The sequence below is a fragment of the Petaurus breviceps genome, unplaced genomic scaffold (genome assembly GCF_028583685.1).
Source record: "Petaurus breviceps papuanus isolate PSGF00001 unplaced genomic scaffold, PetGlider_PUasm1.0 126, whole genome shotgun sequence".
NCBI lineage: Eukaryota > Metazoa > Chordata > Mammalia > Diprotodontia > Petauridae > Petaurus > Petaurus breviceps.
Window position 1 is genome coordinate 3,413,846 of NW_027185655.1, and position 24,615 is coordinate 3,438,460.

At 40.5% G+C, this 24,615-nt stretch overlaps 1 protein-coding gene across 5 annotated transcripts in view; it reads left to right on the forward strand.

Moving 5' to 3' along the window:
- SLC4A4 (solute carrier family 4 member 4) overlaps nucleotides 1-24,615 on the forward strand; it is a 419,170-nt gene that overhangs the window by 170,150 nt on the left and 224,405 nt on the right. For all 5 annotated transcript variants that reach the window (XM_069091658.1, XM_069091663.1, XM_069091665.1 and 2 more), the window contains one exon: nucleotides 17,232-17,392. In XM_069091658.1, coding sequence (XP_068947759.1) covers nucleotides 17,232-17,392 — 161 coding nt within the window. The remainder of the gene's footprint in view (nucleotides 1-17,231; nucleotides 17,393-24,615) is intronic.

Below are 24,615 nucleotides of genomic sequence, written 5' to 3' on the forward strand. Positions count from 1 at the left end.
ATTGGTCACCCTTGTATTTGAGACTCTCCCCCTGTCTGCTACCTTCTCCTCGGCTTCCTTCTCTTGTGCTGTTGTGGCCTCCCTGAGGCCATCTACATGGCCCTTCTCCACTTCCTGGGCAGAGTCATGCTCTGTGCCCCGTCCATCTGTGTGTGGCCCTGGCCTCTCTCCTGGGTCCTCTCCTTTCTTCCATGCCCCTTCTTGGAGAGCTCCCCAGCCTCTGGATTTTCTGTCTCACCTCCTTAGCATCTCCTGCGTTGGCCCTCCTCCCTCCACTCCTCCCAGCCCCTTTGGCTGAGCCTAGACTATCACTGTGGTCTCCTCATTGATTTCCCTGCCTCCTTTTTCTCACCCTCCCTCCAAACAGCTGCCAGACTGATATTCCTCAAGCGTAGGTCTCACCGTGTCCCTTCCCTGCTCAGAAAACTTCAGTGGGTCTCTACTACGTATAGTCTAAAATATGAATCCCCTTCAAAATGGGCTCTCGCCTCTTCTTTTAGGCTCATCACACAGTCCCAACAGCCTTAGTGCAATTTGTAAGCTTAATTATGCTGCATGTTACTCCCCTTCATTCCTATTTCATTCTAGCCAAAGAGGCTTCCTGGGACTTCCCATGGCCGACATTTCATCTCTTCCTTTGCACAGGGATGTGGGGCATGCCACGAATGCTACAAGCCTGGAATATTCCCCCTTTTTGCCTCTGCCTCTCAGCATTCCTTCTGTCCTTTGAGCCTTAACCTGAGGACCACCTGCAAGAAGAGGTCTTCCCTGACTCCCCGCGAGTTTATGTTGCCTTTGGGAGTCACTTTATTTATTTTGTTGTGTTTTTATATATGAATGTGTGTAGAAATAAGCATATTATATATATGATTTCACTTTATATTTATTTTATTTTATATATGTATGTGTAGATGATGTGTGTTTATATATCTATAGGAATCTCCTTATTTCTACTATACAGCTATAGCTACTGCTATCTCTCTCCACGTGTTGCTAAGCTCTTAGGGAGCAGGAATGGTTTAGGTCTTTTCTCCCTCTCCCAAGTGCTCAGCACAAGTGCTTGAAACACATTGGTGCTTAAATGCCTGTCGAATTAGAACTCTGTGGTGTAAAAGCCTTCCATAACCCCATCCACCCACCAGGCAGCGTTCTTCCCAATCCTGGCATTGCTGTAACAGAGAAGTCCTGCTATGTTTCACTACCAGATACTTGGTGATGGTCCCTCCCTCATGGAATACTTGATCTGCCCCTATAATGCCAGTTAGTAATAAGATCAAAGTCCGTTACCTAGCCCATCTTCAGCACATAGGCCTGAAGCAAGGAATTTTCCAGAATATTACTTTGTTTTATTGGTAAGAAAAATGAAGCAAAGACAAGGAGACTCACTGAGCCAGCTCAGGCTCAGTGTCATCACCTCTTCCTAGAGCCTGTGGGAAATTAATTTGTGATCCTTTGTGCACTATACATTCAGATAAACTTTAACCAAGTACATAGAAGAAATGAGTGTGTGTACTTGGCTCCTTTCTGAGCAGCCCCCTGAGCACAGTCCCCAACTAATAATGTGAGAGTACCAGCCATCATTCTGAGCTCATCCAATAATGAGGTGGCCTTATGCAACTGTTGGTGGGCACTTTTGCTTGCTTGGGTATTGGGAATTTTTTGCCATACTCTTTATTTTTCCTGACTTGTTTTTGGTAGCAGAGTATGGGAAATTTGTGCTTAGAGAACCTGGATTCAAATTCTGACTTTGGCTCTTACTGTTACTATAACTTTTGGCAGGTCACTTAATCCCTATGGATAACTCTTTCCTAATCTGTAAAATGAGGAGGCTGGACCCTAAAATTGTTCACCCATTCCCTGTCTGAATCCATAATATGAGCACACTAAAAACCTTTTACAGTTAGAGCAATGAAGCTCTCTCCAAGTGCTGGATTATGTTGGAACAGGATGCAAGAGAAATAGTATTTTTCTCCTTTAAAATTACAGCAGAACATGTTGGATATGATTTATACTTTACATGTATTCTAGTATATTATGGGTCATTTCCTCTGAATTTGTGTTAGGAAAAATAAACACACGACGTGGTTGGTTTGGTCCTTCTTCACTATTCATTTTCCAGAGAAGTCTAATAAACCTTCCTTCATCGAGTGGTGAATGCCTTATATAGCATCCATGGTGACTTTGACCCTTTTGATCATCACTATACTAGAGAAGAGAGGAGATTTTTGATTTATCCAAACCCTCAAAACTCCCTCCCTCCCTGCCATTTCCTGCGCCCTCATCTTTGATTGAAAAACCTCTTCACTTTCCTATAAGGGGCATGTAATCATTATTCGCATTTAAATAGTTCCATAATATTTGCAAAGCACTCTACAAATACGATCTCATTTTTATCCTCATAAGAACTCTGGGGAGAGGGTGGGTAAGTAACTTGTCTAGGGCCACACAACTTTTAAGTGTTTGAGGTCAGAATCGACTTTCTTGACTCCAGGTCCATTGCACCGCCTAGCTGGCTAGGTATTGGGTAGAGAGCTGGCTTGGAAGTCAGGAAATCCTGTGTTCTAGTCTGCTCTCTGGCATGGATTGGCTGCATGACCCTCTAAGTCACCGACCTCAGTGCTCTGGATAACTTTCATGACTCTAAGTTGCTGAAAAGGTGCTGATCTTTCATCATGGAGGGAATTTCTTCCCTGGGGGCTCGCTATAGGGAGGAACTCACCTGAGCTGTATTCATCATATGCCAGGCAGGGCATAGCAGATATAAGGAACAGCAGCATGATGCCCCCAGGGGCTTACGGTCTAGTAAGGCACCAGTGAGTCCAGGAGACACATACACAAATAAGCATGATGTGAGATAAAATGTAATTGGCAAAGCAGAAAACCAGAGAAAGTATGACTAATAAGATGGGAGAGAACTTTTCCTTGTGATGGGGGGCGGGGAAGATAAGCAGGGAAATGTTCACGTAGGAAGTGTTACTTGGGCTTAGCTATGAAGGAAGAGAAGATGTGGGGGGAATGTGGCCCAGGTAGATTGCCCTGCCAAAGGTGTAGGGACAAGAGAGGGCTGGAGAAACAGGGGAACAGCTACTGGTCTGTTTTGGCTATAAAGAGCCTTAGAGTAGTGTTAGTCTAAAGAGAGCTGTAGGAGGCCTTGAATACCAGACTAAGAATTTCCATTTTATATTAAATCAATTGGTATCATAAGGGTAAAGTGTTTGGCGGACTTCCATGGTCTGTTGCATGCTGTGCACATTGGAGTGCCCTTTGAAGATGTCAGTCCTTGTACATTAGGGAGGTGAGTTTGGCAGCGCCAAGGATACGTGGCAAAACAGGCCATTTAGGCTTATCATAAGCAAGGGGAGAGGTAATGATGGCCCTTTCCTCTACTTTATTCTTTCTCTCTCATTAGGGGAACTATTTTCATGATCTCTTCCCTTGTCTCTTCCCCTGACATGCCAGGATCTTCTTTATACTTTTAAAATTTCACTTCATAAAAGATATTCTCATGAAAGGCCTCCTGTAGGAAAGCTGGCCCTCCCTTTCCATTTCAGGTGAAGAGTGTTGGTATATGTGTGTAGGGCAGCTAGGTGGTGCAGTGAATAGAGCATGGGGCCTGGAATCAGGAAGACCTGAGTTCAAGTCTGACCTTAGACTCTTACTAGCTGTGTGACCCTGGGCAAGTCACTTCACCCTGCTTGCCTCAGTTTCCTCATCTGTAAAATGAACTAGAAAAGGAAATGGCAAACCACTCCAGTATCTTTGCCAAGAAAACCTCTCAAAGAGTTCACAAAGAGTTGTATACAATGGAAAGTCTAAACAACAAAAATTTATGTGAGTATATCACATATGCTTTATATAAAATACATACATATATTATATATCACATATATAATATATATGTATACACACACACATTTGTCTTTCGGTTGTTTTCAGCTGTATCTGATTCTGTGACCCCATTTGGGTTTTCTTGGCAGAGATGCTAGGTTGGTTTGCCATTTCCTTTCCCAGATCATTTTACAGATGAGGAAATGCAGGCAAACAGGGTTGAGTGACTTGGGTTGGTCACACAACTAGTGAGTGTCTGAGGCCAGATTTGAACTCAGGTCTTCCTGACTCCAGGATTGGCATTCTATTCACTGTGCCACTTAGCTGCCTATCTATCTATCTATCTATCTATCTATCTATCTATCTATCTATCTGTCTGTCTGTCTGTCTGTCTGTCTGTCTGTCTGTCTGTCTGTCTGTCTGTCTATCTCCCCCCAGTATGAAAATAGAGGATGGGAATTAGGTTGGTGTAATTCATCCACCCAGAAGGCAGGATTCATTTGGGTTCTTCAATTGCATTATTGTTGGTGTGCCTAACGATGAGGTGAAATTTGCATGTATTTATCTGGATTTGAAATCTGTCCATTATAATCCCCCCCTTTAGGAAGGACCATGGAATCACAGGATCACAGAATTGGTACCTCAGAGGCCATCTAGGTCATTGGAGAGTGTTTTGGAGAGCGTATTGGAGAGTGAAATGACTCCCTAGCAACCCCCACAAATGACCACCCAGTTATCACTTGGATACCTCAAATGAGGAGGGAAATGGCCATCTCCCAAGGCAGTGCATTGATCTTTGGGATGGTCCTCATTTTATGGGCAGCTAGGTGGAGCCATAGTGCATAGGGCACTGTGACTGAAATCAGGAAGACCTGAACTCATATCCCACCTCAGATGCTTGCTACCTGTGTGATCCTAAACAAATCACTTAACTTTTGTATGCCCTGGTTTCCTTAACTATAAAATGGGTTAATAGTACCTACCTCCCAGGATTATTGTGAGGATAATATAATACTTGTAGAGTGCCTGGAAACACTGAGTTACATACAAATTTCATGGTGTTGATGCTGATATTAGGGCACTTTCCCTTTCATCCAGGCAAAATTTGCCTCTCTTTAGCTTCCTCCTGTTGCTGCTCATTCTTCCATCTAGGACTAAGGAGAACAAGTGTTTTCTCTGTGGAGACAATAGCCCTTGAAATACTTACTGGGAGACGGCTTTCCTGTAACCTCTCTTTCTTTTGCCTACACACACAGACACAGACACATAGACAAACAGAGACAGCCAACTCTTATCTCTACAGACCAAACTTTACCAGTCCTTTCTCTTCTGGCTTAGTCTTCATGTTTCAGTGTTTTCCAGTTTGTGAGTACTCTTACTTGAGAACAGGGACTTTTTTGGTCTTTCTTTGTATCCCCTGGCTCATAAAAGGTGCTTAATAAATGCTTGTTGCCTTGCCTTGGCCTCTTCAAATGAGCGCCCAGTACTGAAAACATTTGCTGAGATGTGATTCTGATAGAACATAGTACCATCAACCTTCTAGTCCTGGACACTATACTCTTCTTAATGTAGCTGTGTTAGTTTTGATGGCTTCCATATTATACTCAGGACTTCATCTGAACTCATTAAGACCTCCAGATCTCTTTCAAATGAACTGTTGTCTAGTCAAATCTCACCCCTCTTATCTTTGGGAAAGTTTGTTTCTTGAGCCCAAGAGTAGAACTTTACATTTCTCCCTATTAACTTTTATCTAATTAGATCTGGTGCAACATTTTAACTGGTTGAGATCTTTCTGGATTCTCACTCCATCATCCAATAAGTCAGATATACATCCTAGCAGTAGATTTGACCCAACTCTGTATCCTGTGCCTACAAATCATTGATAACCATGTTTTAAGTGAACTCCACTCATAGAAATGTGATTTGCTATATGATTCTCATCACTTAGTCATCAGAAATGTTTTAGTAGTAATTCAGATTCACAGCAAGTTTCTTCTCATGTAAGAATCTGGGCAGATTTAGTGTAGTCTTGCCTAATTGCTTCTCCCAAGGTATTTGTATCTTCTGGGCAGTAAAACTATCATTTTAATAATATAACCAGCAATCAATAGCCTGGGTTGGAGGAGAGGAGTGAGGGAGGGAAGTTTGAGATCAAGTATGATTTATGAGTAATCTGAATAGGACAAGGTAAAAGGTGCCCATATTAGAAATAACTACTCTTAATAATACTTTCTTAAGAATATGAAGCAACTAGGGGTGGCTAGGTGGCACAGTGAATAGAGCACTGGCCCTGGAGTCAGGAGGACCTGGGTTCAAGTCCGACTTCAGACACTTAACACAAAAACTAGCCATGTGACCTTGGGCAAGTCACTTAACCCCAATTTCCCTAACAAAAGCCAAAAACAAATGAAGTAACAGCTACTTTTACACTTGTAATTACTCACCCATTTTGTAGATGAGAACTTTGCAACACAGAAGTTGTGACCCAGGAGAGGTCACTTAATGGACCAGTGATAGAGCTCAGAATAGAATTTGCCTCCTTAGGTCATGTAATAGGTTAGAGGAAAAAGAATCTAGAGTCTGTCCCTCCATATATAAGAAGTTGATTGTGAAAAAGCCAGAGAAAATCAGACCTGGATTTCCATTTTTCTTTCCTATAATAAATTCCTCTTCAAAACATAATATTCTTAACAAGTTTTGACATTTTGTTTATATGATATTCTGATCCTGTGAAATCTACCTTTCTGAGCATGAAAATAATTTCCCTTCCTATTCTCAAACCAATTCTCTTTTAATTCATAGCTTTTTGGAATTTAGGGAGAACTTGGTATAAGTTTGACTTGACAATATCTGTGGTCCCCTCTAACTCAGATTTTAAAAAATTTTCTAATCTTGGAATTGGAATGTATTTTAGTGAGAACTCATCCTACCCTCTTATTTTATAAGTAAGATGAATGCGGTGTTAGCGTAAGTCTTAACTTTGACTCATTTGGGGGAATCTGATATTCTCTATTCTTCTTGGAACAACTTTGATACCTATTGAGACATTGGTGTGCTGGTAAATGTTTAACGAGTGGCTCTCCAAAAAGAAAATGTATGCACTTTTAAGTTTAATTTGTATAATTAGCATTTTCCCCAGTTACTTTCTTAAGTTGCTGTTGTTGAATTGTTTTAGTTGTGTTCAACTCTTTGTGAACTTTTTTGGGGATTTTCTTGGCAAAGATCCTGGAGTGGTTTGCCATTTCCTTCTCTGGCTCATTTTACAGATGAGGAAACCAAGACAAAAAGGGTGAGGTGACTTGTCCAGGGTCACACAGCTAGTAAGTGTCTGAGGTGATGAACTCAATTCTTCCTGACTCCAGGCTCAGCACTCTATCCATTGTGCCACCTAATGAAATAAATCAAATAAAACAATTAAATGAACAATGGAAAACAATAAATAAGCTCTGATCTCTGTTTTCTGGATAAAAATGTGATACACTAAAATTTTAACAACCAACTTTCCAGAGCTGGTATAAACTAGCTCCAGTATTCCCCTCCTTTGAGAGCTGGGAAGGACCTTAGAGGTCATTGAATCCAACAACCTCCTTTTACAACTGAGAAAGCTGAGGCAAAAAGGCCTAAGTGACCTGCCCAGAGTCACATTACTAGCAGGTATTTTTTCTTTATAGGTCGCCACCTCTCTAATAAAGTTGATTCCACCCCTGTCAGTATTAATGGGCCCTTAAAAGTTTCTTTGCTTTTGATTTAGATCTGATTGGTTCAGCCGAGAAGAGTCCACATTAGACTATAACATTGCTTCTTTTGTGGGATGTGCTTAACCATCCTGGTGACCTCTAGGAGAATGGGCAGCACCAATGAGAAAGAGACAGTAAGAATGGAGGCCTCTTCCTAAGACTCAGGAATGTTCTTCTTCAACTGTTGGGATGCCCAATGTTGTTATAAAGTCAAGAATCAGAAAACTACTTATGGGTCAGAATGACTTCTGAAATTCTATCCACCCCTAATGCCTTTACTCTTTTGTATAGAGAAGGCAAGTCAGTAAGACAGAAGATAGGCAGTAGTTTTCAATGGGGTCCAGATAATGAGTTCATAAAGGAAATAGGAAGAAGGGTTTTAGTGATGGCTTAAAGCCATCCATGAAGAATATTTTGAAACCTTTTCAAATTTCCCTTTAAAGGCTTATTATTTTCATTATTTTTTGTTTTTGTTGTTTAGTCATAATTAACAAGCATTTATTTTCTCTCCCTCTGACCTTCCCCTTTCGCCTTAGAAAAAATAAAGAACAAAATTCTTTTAGCAATATTTGCTTAGTTAAGCAAAACAAATTCCCTTAATGACTGTGTCTGAAAATGGATGTCTAGTTCTGTGTCTTGAGCTCATCACCTTTCTGAACTTGTAATGACTTCTTAAATGAGCAGATCATATAGCATCAGGGTCCCACTGAGGTCACCTAAATATAAGTTGTAGACTGTGACTCCATTGGACTCCTGCCAGGCCCTGGTCATGAAGCTGCTTGGTCTGCAGAGCCTGGAACAAATGGCAGCTGTAATTAGCAGCATTGTTTTTATTTCTTGATTGGACTTAAATAGTAGAGACTTATCTTCTGTCTGATCCAATTTGTGCAGAAACAACAATGCTCTAAACAGAAAAGTCATTATCCTCCCTCTGTTTGGAGACTTGCAGTGATGGGGAGCTCACTACGCCCTTGGAAAACCTTTTCTCCTCATGGACAGCTCTAACCATTAGCAAGTTTTTCCTGAAATGCAGTCTAATTTGGTCTTTTTGCAGTTTCTCTTGAATACCTTCTCTGTGGAAAAAAAAGCATCCATTGATAGCAACGATGGCTAACAACTTTGTGATTAGTTTCAAGTCGCCCGTGTTATAAGTTAGCTAGTGTTCTTTTGTCTATGTTTATTTTTTTTAAAGCTAGATGATAATTTTGGGGTTTGTTATTAATGTCAGTGTAAATTTTCATGTACCTTGCTTAGAAATGGAAACTATAGTCATAACATTTATTTAGGCAAAATGGGTTAACTTGATGCAAGTGAGGAGAACCAGGTCTGCCTGTTTCACATACACACACACACATACTCACACACACATACACACTCACACTCACACACACTCATAAACATACAGTAAATTTTTTTCTATTCCAGATGATAGTAAGAGGTCTGTAGGAGTTTCTGGCAAATAACTTTAGACCAAATGAATTTTTTGGAAAAAGATGAAGGTAGATGTATATAATTAATTATGCACACAATACACTGCACTTAAGTGCAGTGTTTTGCAGTATTTCCTGCCATGCTAAACTTGAAAATTAAAAAAAAATTTGAAAATAGCATTTGATCCATTTGCAAACCAGCCATTGGCTTCTAGATTGGGTATAATGAAGTCTAAGTGGTTGGCACTCAATTCATTATAAAACTTTTATGTCGTTGGATTTTGTTCCTATACAAAGATCAAGCCTACTTTCCATTATAAATTGTGAATTTCCATTATAAATCACAATTTGAATCATGATTCATTACAAAATGAATCACAATATAAAATTCAAGGTCTTGAATTTTCTTAATTATATTTTATCATATGCTTGCTAATTTATAAAACTCAAATGTCCAATGGTTGTCTTGTTCTTGAACACATCAGTGAAAATCTATTTGGTTGGCAGTCCCCTGATGTTCTTTAAAATGGGGGACATTTTATCAATGTACTTCTCAGATCATGAGATAAATATATATTTTTTTCATTTTCGGTTTACCTCTAGAAGGTGTGACCATATTGAAATTACATAGCATGAGAAAAAAAGCAACATCATTTATCGAATAATGTCTTTGTTAGCCGATAAGTGCTGAGCTTTGAGGCAACATAGGCGCCTTATTGAAAATATATGGTAATTAGCATACAAGAGGGATAATAGCTTTTTAAATAGCCATGAAAGATTTTAGCTAGTTTTTAATAACATTACTAATTTTCCAGTTGTTTATTTAAATTATTTATTGATTGATGTAATTAGATTTTCTATCTCACCTAGACTTGAAATGCAGTAGCCACTCATGGGCCCAGTTGCATTATGGATTCTTATTGTTTGTTCTTATTTCTTAAAGACTGATTAATGATTCCGTGTGAATGAGATTCGATTCAGGAGCTTGTTCTGTTTTTCTCACCATCCCCTTACCCAGGGGATCCCCATATTGGTTCCAGATTTAGCACAGACACCCAAGGGGTGTTAATTCTACTCAAAACTCAAACCCTGAGCTCAAGTGAGTCTCTAGCCTCAGTCTCTGCCAGGAGAAAGAATCACCTCACTTGGCCCAGTTAAAGCTTGTTGGTCAAGTAAGAACTTGTTGACTCACTCACTGAATCCAAATACAATGGAAAATTTCTCCTTTCTTGAATATTTTTTCATATCATTGTTACCCCTCAATGTAACTGGCTTTAGAACCCCCTTAGAATTTGTGATTACCATTCACAAATACCCACAGACAGTCTACCAAACATGTCAAAGTCTTCCCCCTGATCCTTTTAATGTCATAGGAATGGTATTATTTTCATTATTATTAACAGTTTACTGAATCTGGTGTGTTGGCTGCTGCATTAATTGTATGTGACGTAGAGTTAGAATTTATATTCTAAGGACCTGTCTGGTGCTGAGGCTTCAAAAGGCCACTTTGTGCTTGTGGCAGAATGCTGAGCTGGAGGGTTGTATAATGTAAGACAATGGGGAAAACCAGAGTGACCAGAAACACAAACCAACTGGTACTTTATTATTTCTAGATTAGCCTTCCGTTTTTCTAAAAGTGATGTTTATGCATACTACTATTGTTGTGTGCAAGGCCTGTCTATGGCGCATGAGGTAGGCGTGACCCTGGGCAAGTTACTTTACCCCTCAGTGTCCAAGGCAATTCTTAAAGTTTCTAAGTTTCAGGACAGTTGCTGATCTGGATTGGTGGAGGGAACTTTCTCATCGGGAGTTCTCTTTGCTAATTTAAAAATCTCAGGTCCACAGCAAAGACCACATTTTTACTTGCAATAAAAACCATTGAAATTCATGGGAAAACTTTTCACAGAAAGTACAAAACACTTACCTTACAGAATAAGAACCAAACATTATCAGTGAAAACTGTCCTAAGGGGAAAATCCATCTAACAAAAACTTTTGTCTCCATTCATTCAAATGGTCCCTTTTTGGAGTATTTCTAGGCTCTTCCAGAGTGAAATCCTTTTCACAAAAATGTGTCCAAATAGCAGCTGCTTAAGTAACTGCTGGGTTATTAGCACTTAGTGACAAGAGAAAAAGATGGTGCATGGGTGCTGAGAGTGAGAGGAGGGTGGTGGAGAAGCCTGTGAGAGAGAGCTTGAAAGTGGTCAGAGACCCTCAAGGGTCAGGACCAGAGAGACCTTCTCTAGGGAAGATCCTTGGTACAAGTGACAGCTTCTTCATCTGATCCTCAGTTTGGACTGGTTTTCATGAGTTATGCCAACTTGAAAATTTCAAACCAGTCATGGCTGCCATTCAAAATCAAGCTCCATCCCATGACTATCTTCCACCTTTGGTAACCTCCTGCATTAGTGTGTGTGTGTGTGTGTGTGTGTGTGTGTGTGTGTGTGTGTGTGCAGTCAGAAAGACCAGAGGTCAAATCCAGCATCAAACATTCACTAGCTATGTGACCCTGGGAAACTCAGTTAACCTCTATTTGCTTCAGTTTCCTCCTCTGTAAAATGGGGATAACAATAGCACCTCCCTCTCAGAGTTTTTGTGACAATCAAATGAAATAATAATTATAAAGCCTTAGTACAGCACCTGGCACATAGTAAGTGCTATATCAATGTTAGCTAGTCTCCTCCTCCTCCTTCTTCTTCCTCTTCCTCTTCTTCTTCCTCCTCTTCTTTTTCTTCTTCTTCTTCCTCCTCTTCTTCCTCTTCTTCTTCCTCCTCCTCCTCTTCTTCTTCCTTCTCTTCTTTTTCCTCTTCTTCTTCCTCTTCTTCTTCTTCCTCTTCTTCTTTTTCCTCTTCTTCCTCCTCTTCTTCCTCTTCTTTTCTCCTCCTCCTCTTCTTCCTTTTCCTCTTCTTCTTCATATAAACAGAAATGGAGATAGGAACTGGTACTATGCTGTCACTGATATAAGGAACTCCAGGATTGAGGAAACTCCCCCAAGCAATGCAGGTTGGTGTCTTCTCTCTAATTTATTTGGAGAGCACCATGAAATTAAGGTACTAGTCCAAGGTCACCAAGCCATTATGTATTAGAGGCTTTGAGGCCAACTCTTGATCTACAACACTATACATGCTGCCTTCTTATATGTCTGTCTATCTAAAAGAAAAACAGTGAATAAAGGGTGTGTTTATTTAGCAAACGATGGGAGCAGCTATTTTTAAAAACTGAATTAGCACCACAAAGATGGAAAATAGATGCAACAAAATAAAATTCGCAAATCCCATTCGATTTCTTTCCCCCAAGGCTTTCCCACACATGGATGCCAGGCAGCAGAGTAGTTAGCAGTCAGTGAAACGGAGAGCAGTTCCAGCCCCTCCACTGAGTTCTCTCCCCAGGCAGGTCCACTGCTCTCTGTTATTATTCCCTGGGCACCAAGGGCTTTCAATCACATTAAGTTCTTTCCCTAAAATATAACATTCCAAAGATTTCTCCCCCAAACACCACTGAATTTCTGTACTTTTAAAAATAGAGGTCTGTGGCATGATCTTTGAAACAATGAATTATAGTGCCAAGGTGAGGATGACCCACTTGATATTTATGGGTTTAAAATCACTATAGATTTCAAGAGCAAGTATGAAGTCTAAAGAATCTAAGACGAACCAAAGTAATCAGCCATTACAGATAAGAAAATTCAGCCAAACTAATTTTTTTTTTTGTTTTAAACACCGACAATTCTGAAACGCACAATTCAGACATAGACTCCTTCCCCTGTTGAGCTATTTTCCTGATTTTGTTTCTAGTTAAGAAAAATTATGAATGGAATTGAATCCTGTAAACTAAAAGTAAACAAACAAATTAATAAAGACCAAAAAATAAAAAAAGAAAAAGGATGAATGTCATAATCCCTGTGCTTTAATGAATATTCTTTCAAAAAACAATCCTAGTACCAGATCAGGTCGCCGTGTTTGTCCTCCAACTGCATTTTTCAGTTTTTGAAGAAGAGGGCCAAGTTTGATGTATTGGGAATTCTTTCTGAATCTTATGGAATTTTTACTTATGATGAAAATTTAATAAAAGGTCACTGAATGTAAAGGAACCTCTGACATGAAGAAAACCTGCTTTTTTTACCCTCAGGTTAGGGGGTTCTTATTCTGGGGTCTGTGAGCTTGGAAATTTCATTACGTTGACTAATGTGTTTTAGTATCTGAATTCTTTTGTAATTTTATGCATTTAAAAGATTGTTTTGAGGTGCCCGTAGACTTAACCAGACACTGCCAAAGGAGTCTGGGATACAGAAAATGGTTGAGAACCACTGTTCTAGACAATTCATTACAGCTTTCCTTGAGGTAACCTGTGTAGTGGAAATAGCAATGAAGCTGGGAGTCAGTCAACCTAAAAGCATTTATTAAGCACCTCCTGTTTGCCAAGCAGGAAATTAAGCACAGAGGATGACAGAAAGGCAAAAGACCATCCCTGTTCTCAAGATGCTCATGACCTATTGGGAAATAGGAGACTTAGGTTTGAATCCTGTCTCTGACCCTTACTGTATGTCCTTGGGCAAGTTAACCTTTGGAATCTGATCATCCTTGTTTGCAAAGTAGGGAATAAAATACTTTCTTCATAGCATTTTGTAAATGGGAGTTATTATTTTTACTCTTATGGTCTTGAGAAAGGACAATACCCAAATGTTACTTCAGGGCCTAATGCTTGTGGATTTGACTTGATTTATTGGCCAGTATCTAGAAGTTTGTGTTCATTTCCGTGGTTGCAGTAGCATTGCTACTAATAATAATTGTAGTAATGGCAATAGTAATTGTAATAGTAGTAGTTGTAGTAGTAATAGTAGTAGTAGTTACTAAATTCAGGACTTTATTTTTTCCTCCTTTCTTTGTCTCTCCAGCTCTTGCTATAGTTTCTGGCCCATAGTAGACACTTAATAATGCTTGTTGACTTGACTTGATTCCATTGGCATTGACTTGATTTCAGCTGAGCAGTTTGTACTTTATTTCTGTGACTTCAGTAGTATTAGTTATAGTAGTAATAGTAGTAGTAATGGTAGCAATAGCAAAAGTATAGTAGTAATGGTAGTAGTAGTAGTAGCAGTAGTAGTAGTAGCAATAGTAATAATAGTTATAGCAGCAGTAGAAATAAAATAGTACTAATTGTAGTAGTAGTAGTAGCAGCATCAGTAGTAGTAATGGTAGTAGTAAGAATAATAATGTTATGTGCATATAGCACTTTAAGATTTGCAAAGTTCTTTATAAATATTATCTAATTTGATCCTCAGAATATCCTTATGAGGTAGGTAGGTACTATTATTATGCTGTCTTATAGCTGAAGAAACTAAAGGTAAGAGAAAATAAGGGACTTGTATAGGGGCATCTTTTTTTGCTTTTTGCTTTTTGGTGGGCAATTGGGGTTGTCTTGCCCAAGGCCACATGGCTAGTTTTTGTGTTAAGTGTCTGAGGCCAGATTTCAGCTCAGGTCCTCCTGATTCCAGGGCCGATGCTCTATTCACTGCGCCACCTAGCCACCCCGGATAGGGGCATCTTACTCCTGAGTCTACAACTCCATCCACACCTCTTTCTTGTCTCTTATAAAAGGGGATGTATATTGTGATGACTGTCTTATATGGGGCAGGTCAATGCCATCTTTGCTGTTTTTCCAAGAGTGGTGGTAATGGGGATACTCCCTGGTCATTTTGTAAAAGTTCTGATTAGTATGAACTTCAGTTTAAAATATGTCTTTAATTCTATCTATCTCTGAGATTTTAGAGCAGAATCCTCACTTTGACTTGCAATTATATTTCTAATAGTTATTAGCTGGGGAGGGGGCAGGTACTGGGGAATGGGAGTAGTGTCTTAGGCTGAGCTGCCTCTGATCTCAGTGACCTTTGTCCTTATGGCCAGTGATTTAGGTGAGTGCTTAGTTTTTTTCTAGGAAAACATTTTTCAATCATTAAACTGCTGGGTGAAGAATGTAGAAAAACAGGATTTTTTACCCCCTTAATCTCTTCCTGTGTTTTAGAGAAGACCTGGAGGGAGAGAAGCGGAAGTTTTAGTTTGGGCCAGAGTGAAAGGGAAGATGGCGGTGTTTTTGCCCCATCTTGACAGCATGTCGAACCTCAGAATGCCCCATGTAAACGCTTCAATAATTCTTAATTTCATTTGTATGGGTTTTACCATTCCAATCTGTGTTGGGTAGGGAAAGAATCAACAACACAAATGAAAATGTGGATCTATTAAATCCTGAAGAATTGAGATGAATATTAAAAACACAACTTGGTAATAAATGTTTACCCTCCTACTCAAGGCACTGTCTGAGACCCCTTACTCCCTCTAGACTTTCTTAGTGACTTCATAAGTTCCCATAGACTTAATGAATTATGCACATGACAAACAGATCCATAGATCCAGCCGCCTTAATTCCCTTCTCTGAGCTATAATCGCATATCAGAAATTGCCAATTGGACGTTTCAAACTGGATTCCAAACTCAAATGCCCCCAAAGAACTCATTCTCTTTCTCTCCCAAATCTACCCCTCATCCAAATTTCCCTAATTCTTTGGAAGGAGCCACAATTCTTCCAGTCTCCCAGGTTGGTAACCTCAGTGCTATTCTTGACTCTTCACTTCTTCTTGTCCCACATAGTCAATCAGTTGCCAAATCTATGTTGGCATCACCTCTTAGGTCTCACCTCTTCTCTTCATTTCCTCATCTACCACATTAGTTCAGGCTCTCACGACCTCTTCCCTAGATTATTGCAATAACATCCTTAACTGGTCTCCCTCCCTTAAGTCTCTAACTACTTCAGTCCATCCTATGCTTTGCTGCCAAAGTAAATTTCCTTATAGCCTTGATATGACCACATTGTTCCCCTACTTCATCACCTCTGCTGGGCCCCTTTAACTTCTAGAATCAAATATAAACTCTCTTATTTAACTTATAGAATTCTTCACAAACTGGCCTCAATCTATCTCTCTGGCCTTGTCAAATATAATTTTTCCTCTTTTGCTCTGCAATCCAGACAGATTGACCTCCTCTCTGTTCATCAGATGCTACCCCCCATCTTTGTGCCTTTGCATTGGACATCTGTTACACAATGAATTCCTTTTTCATCTTGGTTACCCAGAATCCCCCTAGCCCTTCAAGATACAGTCATCACCTTTTAGATGCTAGTGCCTTCCCTCTCAAACCATCTCATATTTAACTGCTTTGAATTTATTCTCTTTCTGTATATATTTACATATATACTTATTGTCTTTCCTATTAGTTTATAAGCTACTTATGGGTAAGGCTTATTTTATTCATTCTATTTGTATCTGAAGCACTGAACAGAGTGCCTGATTCATAGTAGGTATTAAATAAATACTTGCCAATTCTTTCATATGTTTCTTTATAATATATATGTTCCAAATTGGGTGGTCAACATCCCACTAGACACCATCTTCTAAGGATTCTGTATCTCGGTAGACACTCTAGATGAACTGTTATGGCAGAAAAACATGACCTCTGGACCCTAAACCTTAGTGGTATACCCCTCTCAGGTTAGCTGGGTTGGTCCATAGAGGACAGAAACCCATTCTGTTGATGCCTCTGGACTTAGATGTGCTTCTGGCTTGGTTGGTAGAGCCAACCTGTTTGTACTCCACTCACATAGATTTGAAGGAATGAGTGCCTTTGTCCATGATGGAGTGCTGGAGAAGGGCATCAAGAGATAGCAGTCATCTGAAAGGGTCATTAACTCACTTATGAAGATAAATATGAATTTTGTGCTTCTCTGTGGTATACCTTAGTTTTTACTCTACATAAAATTTCTCTCTTAAGTCAAAACTGAATTCCCATTTCCATAAAAGTTTTCCATGTACTTTGCAGAAGGCTAGTATGAAGGTAGGATACTGGGTGTGGAAGATAAGAATTCCTATATTTAACACCTGAATATTACAATGATCAATATTCATAAATAAGGTCCTTAAATAATTTTGTGCTGGGATGACACCTCATAGAAAGCAAGAGAGATTTTCCTCCTCATTTTTTTGCTCCGGTTTGTGACAGAGAACAGAAAGGGGCTAGTTTAAAGAATATTGGTTTTATTCCTCTGTTTATCCCTTTTCCCATTAAATTTCTTGGATAAGCACATGAAACTCCTTGGTGATGACAATTTTGCCTGTGCTTGAGTTTGGAAGGGAGCTTCCCCAGGGTGACCATAGCCTTCATTTCTCTTTACTACGCTGCTTTCTCCTAGGTGGATCAAATTTGAAGAGAAAGTAGAACAGGGTGGAGAGAGGTGGAGCAAGCCTCATGTGGCCACACTGTCCTTGCACAGTTTATTTGAGCTGAGGACGTGCATGGAGAAGGGATCAATAATGTTGGATCGGGAAGCTTCTTCTCTCCCTCAGTTGGTGGGTAAGTATCCTCTGGTGGCTCCTCCTTTTATCCTCCACACTTGGAGTAAATGATTTCTGGCAGAAGTATAGCCAGTCATGTTTTGAGGGCTCTTTTTGCCTTAGTTAGCCTGACTGTGGGTTAGAAGGCTCTAGACCAGTAGTGGTACATGGGGGCCATTCACCTCACCTGGTCTCATGAGAAGTGCATCAGAGATATCTTGGTAATACAGTGTGAGGTCTGATGAAGAAAGGTCTTTAACAACCAGGAGCATCAGGGAAGGTTTCATGAAGAAGGAGGCATTTGAAATGGGCTTTAAAGGATAGGAGAGGGGGTGGAAGGACATCCAGGGGCAGATCTCCTATAAGCAGTTGGAGATGTATCTGAACCAAACTCTCTTCCATAACTTCCATGATCTCTAGCTCTGGCTAACTCACTAGCACCCAAGGCAGCCTGCATATGTTTCTCTACAATGAACCTAAATCTGCCTCCCTTGTACCTTCTGCTCTTTCTTTTCATTCTGCCCCCCAGGGCCAGACAGAACACTGGCAGCCATTGTTCTTTCCACTTGATGTGCGATTCTGATGGTTGAACACAGCCATCATCCCTCCCCATCCCCAACCCCCTTGGATCCAATATCAAGAGGACAGTTCCATTTTCTTGGGTGATAATACAGCACATGCTACTTGGTTGAGAGAATTTTTCCTCTTTGACAAAGCTGGTGAGGCTGTAAATTAAAAATTGATATGCAGAACAGTGTGGGTTATTATTTTAAGGGCTGGTGGAAAGAGGGAGAGAGAACCAAGGATAGAGGAAGTGAGAGCTTTTGGAGTGACTTTCATCCCCCCCAAACATGACAAGGAAGGCAGTGAATTTCAGAAGTTCTCTGTAGTTGGTGAAAAGGCTGAGGGTCTGGTTGTGAGTGAAAAGTGCAAGCTGAATTCCAATGTCAGAATCCATGATGCTGAGAAACCATGAAATGCCAAAGAAGGAAGGGAGCTGTTCCTTTAAGGGCCTGCCAGTGGGCACTCCTTTTCTTGGGAGTAAACTCAACTGGTACCATTCAAATAGGCAACACTAGGCTGAATCTGAAACCCAGATTCTTCACTGTACCCTGCTCCCTTCCTGGCACTTACTGGGTATGGACTCTAATGAAACTTGATCTTTGGCCCTGGGCTAACACAGAAACATCCCCATGAATATCCCCATTTATCACAAGGATACAAGGGGGGAGCGAGAGCCAAGGGACCAAAGAAGTATCTGACAAAATCTCTCATGCTACTTTTTGTGGGGAAGATGGAGAGAAGTGGGCGAAATTGGCAGAATGGGTAGATTCAGAGAACAGTCACTAAGGCTTTGGTGTTAACTTGCAAAGATCTCTGTGGCTGAGTGTCTCTGAGATCTGGGAAGGGCCTATGATAACAGTTCTGTCAACAGCTTGGATAGAGGCATAAGTTTCAGATCTCCTAATGACACTGGGAAGCTGGAAACGCAGTTAACATGTAGGAATATATAGTTGGAATTTAAGAAGATCTTAACAGGCTAGACTATTGGGCTAAATCTAAGAAAATAAAACCTAAAAAGGGAAAAATAATTCGTTAAGTCCTTACTTTGTATGAAGTTTTTTACAAATATTATCTCATTTGATCCTAAAAACAACCCGGGGGGGGGGGGGTGCTGTCATTTTCCCTATTTTACGGATGAGGAGCCTGAGGTAGACAAAGGTGAAGTGACTTACCCAAGGTCACACAATTATTGCATGTCTGAGGCCAGATTTCTACTCAGGTATCTTTTTTTTCTTTTTGGAGGGCAACTGGGGTGAAGTGACTTGCCCAAGTTCACATGGCTAGTTTTTTTTGTGTGTGTGTATTAAGTGTCTGAGGCCGGATCTGAACCCAGGTCCTCCTGACTCCAGGGCCAGTGCTGTATTCACTGCACCACCTAGCTGCCCCTCTACTCAGGTATTCTTGATTTCAGGCCCAACACCCTATCCACTGGGCCACATAACTGCTAAAATATTGGGCTGAACCTAATGGGGTGAGACTTAAAAGGTATAGAGGTAAAGTTACATACTGTACTTGGGTTAAAAATATCAGCTTTGCATGTAAAAGAAGGAGGACAAAGGGCTAGACAGTGACTGACCCCCCTCAGCTCCCAAATCAGAAAGTTTTAGTGGGCTATAAACTTGATGTGAATCAGTAGAATGATATGAAGACCAAGAAAGCTAATGTTATCTTTGACTGAATGAAGAGACTAGAACTCAGGTTGGTCAGACTGAACTTAGATATGGGTTCTAGACTTCCAGTGAAGATGGAAATGGGAAAGGTTCCCAGAAACTGCCACCTTTCCCCTCAATACTGCAGTAAGGTTCTAAAAAGGCATCAGAAGGAATGGAGGTCAAGAAAACCAAAGAGAAGGGATAATCTACTCCTCCTTTGAGTACAGCACTGCACAAGTGGATTACTAGAAGTGTGAGGGTGTTCTGAGCTGAGACAAACAGGGAAGAGGAAGCCAACGCTCTGAAGTGGGACTGAAACTGGAGGGATCTTGGCCCTGGCTTGTTGGAGCTGCAGTGGGCAGAGCGAGCCCTTCAGGTCATGGCAAAGGGAGAGCAGCTCCACCGGGCTTTCCAAGAGGCCTAAATCCAGTGCCTGCAATAGAGCCACAACAGAGGAAAGTGCCAACATGGCGAATGGGAAGCCTGTGTGCTGGGTGGCCACCAACAAGCCTAAAGTCAGCACTTTTGACGATATAGCACCTGGGCGGTCCAGGTTGGAACCACAGTGAGGGACAGGGCCGGTACATCCCCAGATGTGTCCTCCAAGAGGTCTGGACCCATTGTAATTGTCGTAATCCCTCAAAGAGAGCACAACATTTGGGGCAGTTCCAGTACTGACCAGCACACTGGGAGCTTTGAAGGAGGCCTATACCCAGTAAAACCTACAGTAATTAGTGAGACCTATTAGGACCTCTGTAGGGGACAGAGATAAATCCTGGTTGAAGATAATATAAAGTAAAGGTGATAGAGACAGGGAGAGGACTAGAGCTTGCTTTGGGTCACCAGATGATGGACAAGAAAGCCAGGGATTCCACCGCAGCATGCTAGGCCCCATTTAGAATTGTAGCAGCTTTGTCATCCAAGCCATACAAGGGACAAGACCAAGCTAGACCTGGCCCAACCCATCCAAGAGTGCAAGAGGAAGCTGAGTCTGGCTCTAGCACAAAATCTCAATAAAAACTGAAGCAAAAGATATAAATAAACATTAGAAGATGCCAAGCACAATGAAGAAATGCTATAAGTTAAGAAAAGCTCAAAAAAAATCCAAGGGAAGAGCATAATTTCCCAAGTATAAGCAATTTCTCAGAGGATAAAAAAGAATGGTTTGACCACAGGAACTCCAAGGGTGTTTGGAAGAAAATAAGCTGAAGCTAAAAAATGAAATTAGAACTTTGGGGGAAAAGTTGAAAGGGGAAGCTTAGAAGGTGATTATCAAAGTAGGGGACCCCTGAAAAACAAAAGGAGCCACCAGACTTCAAGAGGGTCAGGAGACAACAAGAAATATTAGAACAAAGTCAAATGATTGAACAAGTAGAAGAATGTGTAAGAAATCTTATCCGAGGCCCATCTTTAATGTCAGCACACTCTTGGTTCAGGTTTGATGTTAAGGTGAAATGTGGGACTTGTACGTCTCTGAATATTTAATATAAGGAGTTTTACTTTGTCCTAACACAACACATGCAATAAGTTTGAAGTGAGACAGCATCTCTCCATGTGGAAATACATCTAGTCATCAAGACACAGTAAAGTTATTCATGTCGACTTCAGAAATCCATCAAGTTAGAGGGGCCTAGACTCCATATGGTTGAGACACTTTATGCCCTTTGATGACAAGGAAGCTTGGACCATTTAAATACCAGGGGCAGATTGGTGCTAGGCCTCCCCCATATTGGCTGGGTCAGGGGGTGTGAGTGAGGTGGAGAAGGGAGTGGCATCATGGAAGCTGCTGCCAATCAGTCCCCAGAGGCAGATTTGTCTTGTTTTAGATAGGGTTTCCCCATATTGTTGATGGGAGGAAAGAAACTGTGTCATGAAAAGACTAGTCTTATAGCAAATCTATTATCAAACAACTGGCCCAGAAAAACATTGAGGAGAAATCATTTTAAAATCACTGGACTTTGGGGCGGCCAGGTAGCACAGCGAGTAAGAGCACCGGCTCCAGTGTTGAGAAGACCTGGAGATCGAATCCCGGGCTCAGACACTTAGCACCCACCCAGAAACACCTGGCCGTGTAACCTTGAGCAAGTTACTTAACCCCAATTGCTTAGGGGCGGCCAGGTGGCTCAGCGAGTAAGAGCATCGGCTCCAGTGTCGGGATGACCTGGATCAAATCCGGGCTCAGATACTCAGCACCACACCCAGAAATAATAACTGGCCGTGTAACCTTGAGCAAGTTACTTAACCCCAATTGCTTTAAAAAAAAATAAAATCACTGGACTTGTAAAAAAATGTGATCAAACAAACAAACAAAAAACCCCAAATGAACATGGTTGTTATATTTCCAGACATCATAAAAGAAAACTGCTTTACAGCTATTAAAATTAGAGGACAAAATGAAAACAGAAAGAATCCACTGGTAATCTTCTGAAGGAAATTCCAAACTGCAAATCCTGGAAAAACTGTAGACAAAATCTGGAGTTTCTAGTCAAAGGAAAATACTGCAAGCATAGAGGAAGGTCTTATAAGCCAAAGAGCTACAGTAAGTATCATACAAGATTGTATTCCAACTGTCATAGAGGAAAGAAAGCCTTGGAATAAATCCCAAAAGGCAAAAAGATTGCAAAGAAAAATAATTTGCTCTTGAAATAGAATTGATAAGGAAAAATGGATGATCAGTACAATAGAAGCCTTTCAGGCATTCCTGGTGAGAAGACCAGAGCTGAGTAGAAACTTTCAAATACAAACATAAGGACTCAATAGTAACATATATCAAGAGTAAAGTACAACAAACACAAGACTTGGATATGGATTTATTCTTTTAATTTCACCTTAAAAGGGGAAAATAAATGGAGAATATGAGTAGAGAAAAATTACTATTTTATATAATTGATGTGTGAAGTTATATGATAAGTATGTGAAAAAGGTATAGAAATATGAAGACAAAAGTGGCAGAGATGGGTATCATGTGAAACTTGGTGTAAGAGTTACCCGAATAAGACAAAGGAGAACTGAACACATTCAGAGTTTGATGTAGAAATACCTTAAACTCAATAGAGAAACAGGGTTTTGAAGGGGTGAGGGGAGTTTAAAAGGTAGGGAAGAATCAGGGAGAGAATAATTACATACAAAACAAATATAAACTTGGGGGGGGGATAGATTGTAAAGTAGGGATTAAAAAAAGAGAAACTATAGATTAGGGCCTAAGTTTAATGAAGAGAAGAGGGGCAGAGGAATAGAGCTGGATGCTTCAATTATAGATTCCTAGGGCTGAGAAGATTGCTTTTCTTTCTCTATTGCTTTCTTTGTAAAGAGAAGATGGGGGAAAAGAGGGGAAAGTATAAGAGGATAGGATAGAAAGAAATACAGAAACACAATCATAACTGTAAATGTGATGAACTCACCCATAAAATAGAAGAGGATAGAAGAATTGATTAGAAAGTAGAATCCAGGGTGGCTAGGTGTCGCAGTGAATAGAGCACTGGCTCTAGAGTCAGGAGGACCTGATATAAAATCCAGCCTCAGACACTTGACACACTTACAAGCCATGTGACCTTGGGCAAGTCACTTAACCCCAATTTCCCCACCTTCCCCCCTCCAAAAAGCAAAAAAAAAAAAAGTAGAATTCAGTGTTACATTGTTTTCAAGAAATATACTTGACAATGGATGGTTTCCAATTAAACCTGGATAACCACCAGTGAAGGATATTATGGAGGGATATTATGCCTGGGGTGAGAGGTTGGAAGAGATTATCTGAAATGTCCTTTCCCTCTCTGATTTTAATGTGTGACTTTTGGGTGGCACTACCCCTATGTTGCAGTGAAGATGATGTTTTAAAATAGGTGATGGCTTTTTGTGAAGCAGTCCCTAGAAGCCAAGCAGTGGTATGACCATCAAGGGGAAATCACCTTATGAATGGTTCTTCAACTTAGCTTTCCGTAGTTGGGCCACATGCTGAAATCCTTACAGAAAACAGCTGTAGAGTGAGGCCATGCTGTAGCCAAGTGGAAATCGACAAGATCTTTGTGTTCTCAGCTTGACTTGCCATCAACTTTTATTCCCTCATGGAAACTATTTCTCCTATCTCCAAATATTTATTTTAAAAATAGACATCATCCTAAAACCTTAAGCCAGGAGCTCCTTTTTCAAGAATCCTCACCCCCTGTTATATCTGTCCTGCAGCCCCAGGGCCAACTAGGGCCAACCAGAGTCAACACAGGCTAGCACTGATAATGTAGATGACTGAGGTTGATTGATTCAAGTACCATGTCAGAAATGCATAGAATATATAGAATGGGGAGAGGAGACAGAACTGTTTTTTTGTAAATAAAACTGATAGTAAAAGAAACAATCCTAAAAAGAACCCACTTTTTTCAGAACTGAAAATTACAAAGGGTATCACAACTGAATTTCATTGGTTTTGAGCCTGGGTAATTGGGAGAATACTAGAAATTTAAATGGGGAAATTGGCAAGAAGTGCAGATTGTTTTGGAAGGAAGTATAATAAATTCAATTTTGGACATGTGAGTTTCGAGGGCCAATCAGACATTCAGTTATAGATATCTAGCAAGCTAGTAGAGAGAATTCTGGCCAGAAGTTGGGGTGTGTGTTTAGGAGTCTGTGCACAAGATACTAATTGATGCAGTGGGATTGAATGAGATCACCAATGGAGAGAATAAAGGAAAAAAGAAGAGTATTTGGGGTCAGGATTAGAACCCAGTCCAGCAAAAGAGATGACCAAGAAGGGAGACAGAGAGACAAAGAACCAAGGGACCAGGGCAAAGGAAGTTAAAGGAGGACTGAGAAACGAGATGTGGTCAAATGTTGCAGAAAGATCAAGGGAGATGAGAACTGGGAAAAAAGCCATTAGATTTGGAAACTAATAGGTCATTAGTGACTTTTTTTTTAAGCAATCAGGGTTAAATAACTTGCTCAAGGTTACACGGCCAGTTATTTCTGGGTATGGTGCTAAGTATCTGAGCCCGGATTTGATCCCCAGGTCATCCCGACACTGAGCCAGTGCTCTTAC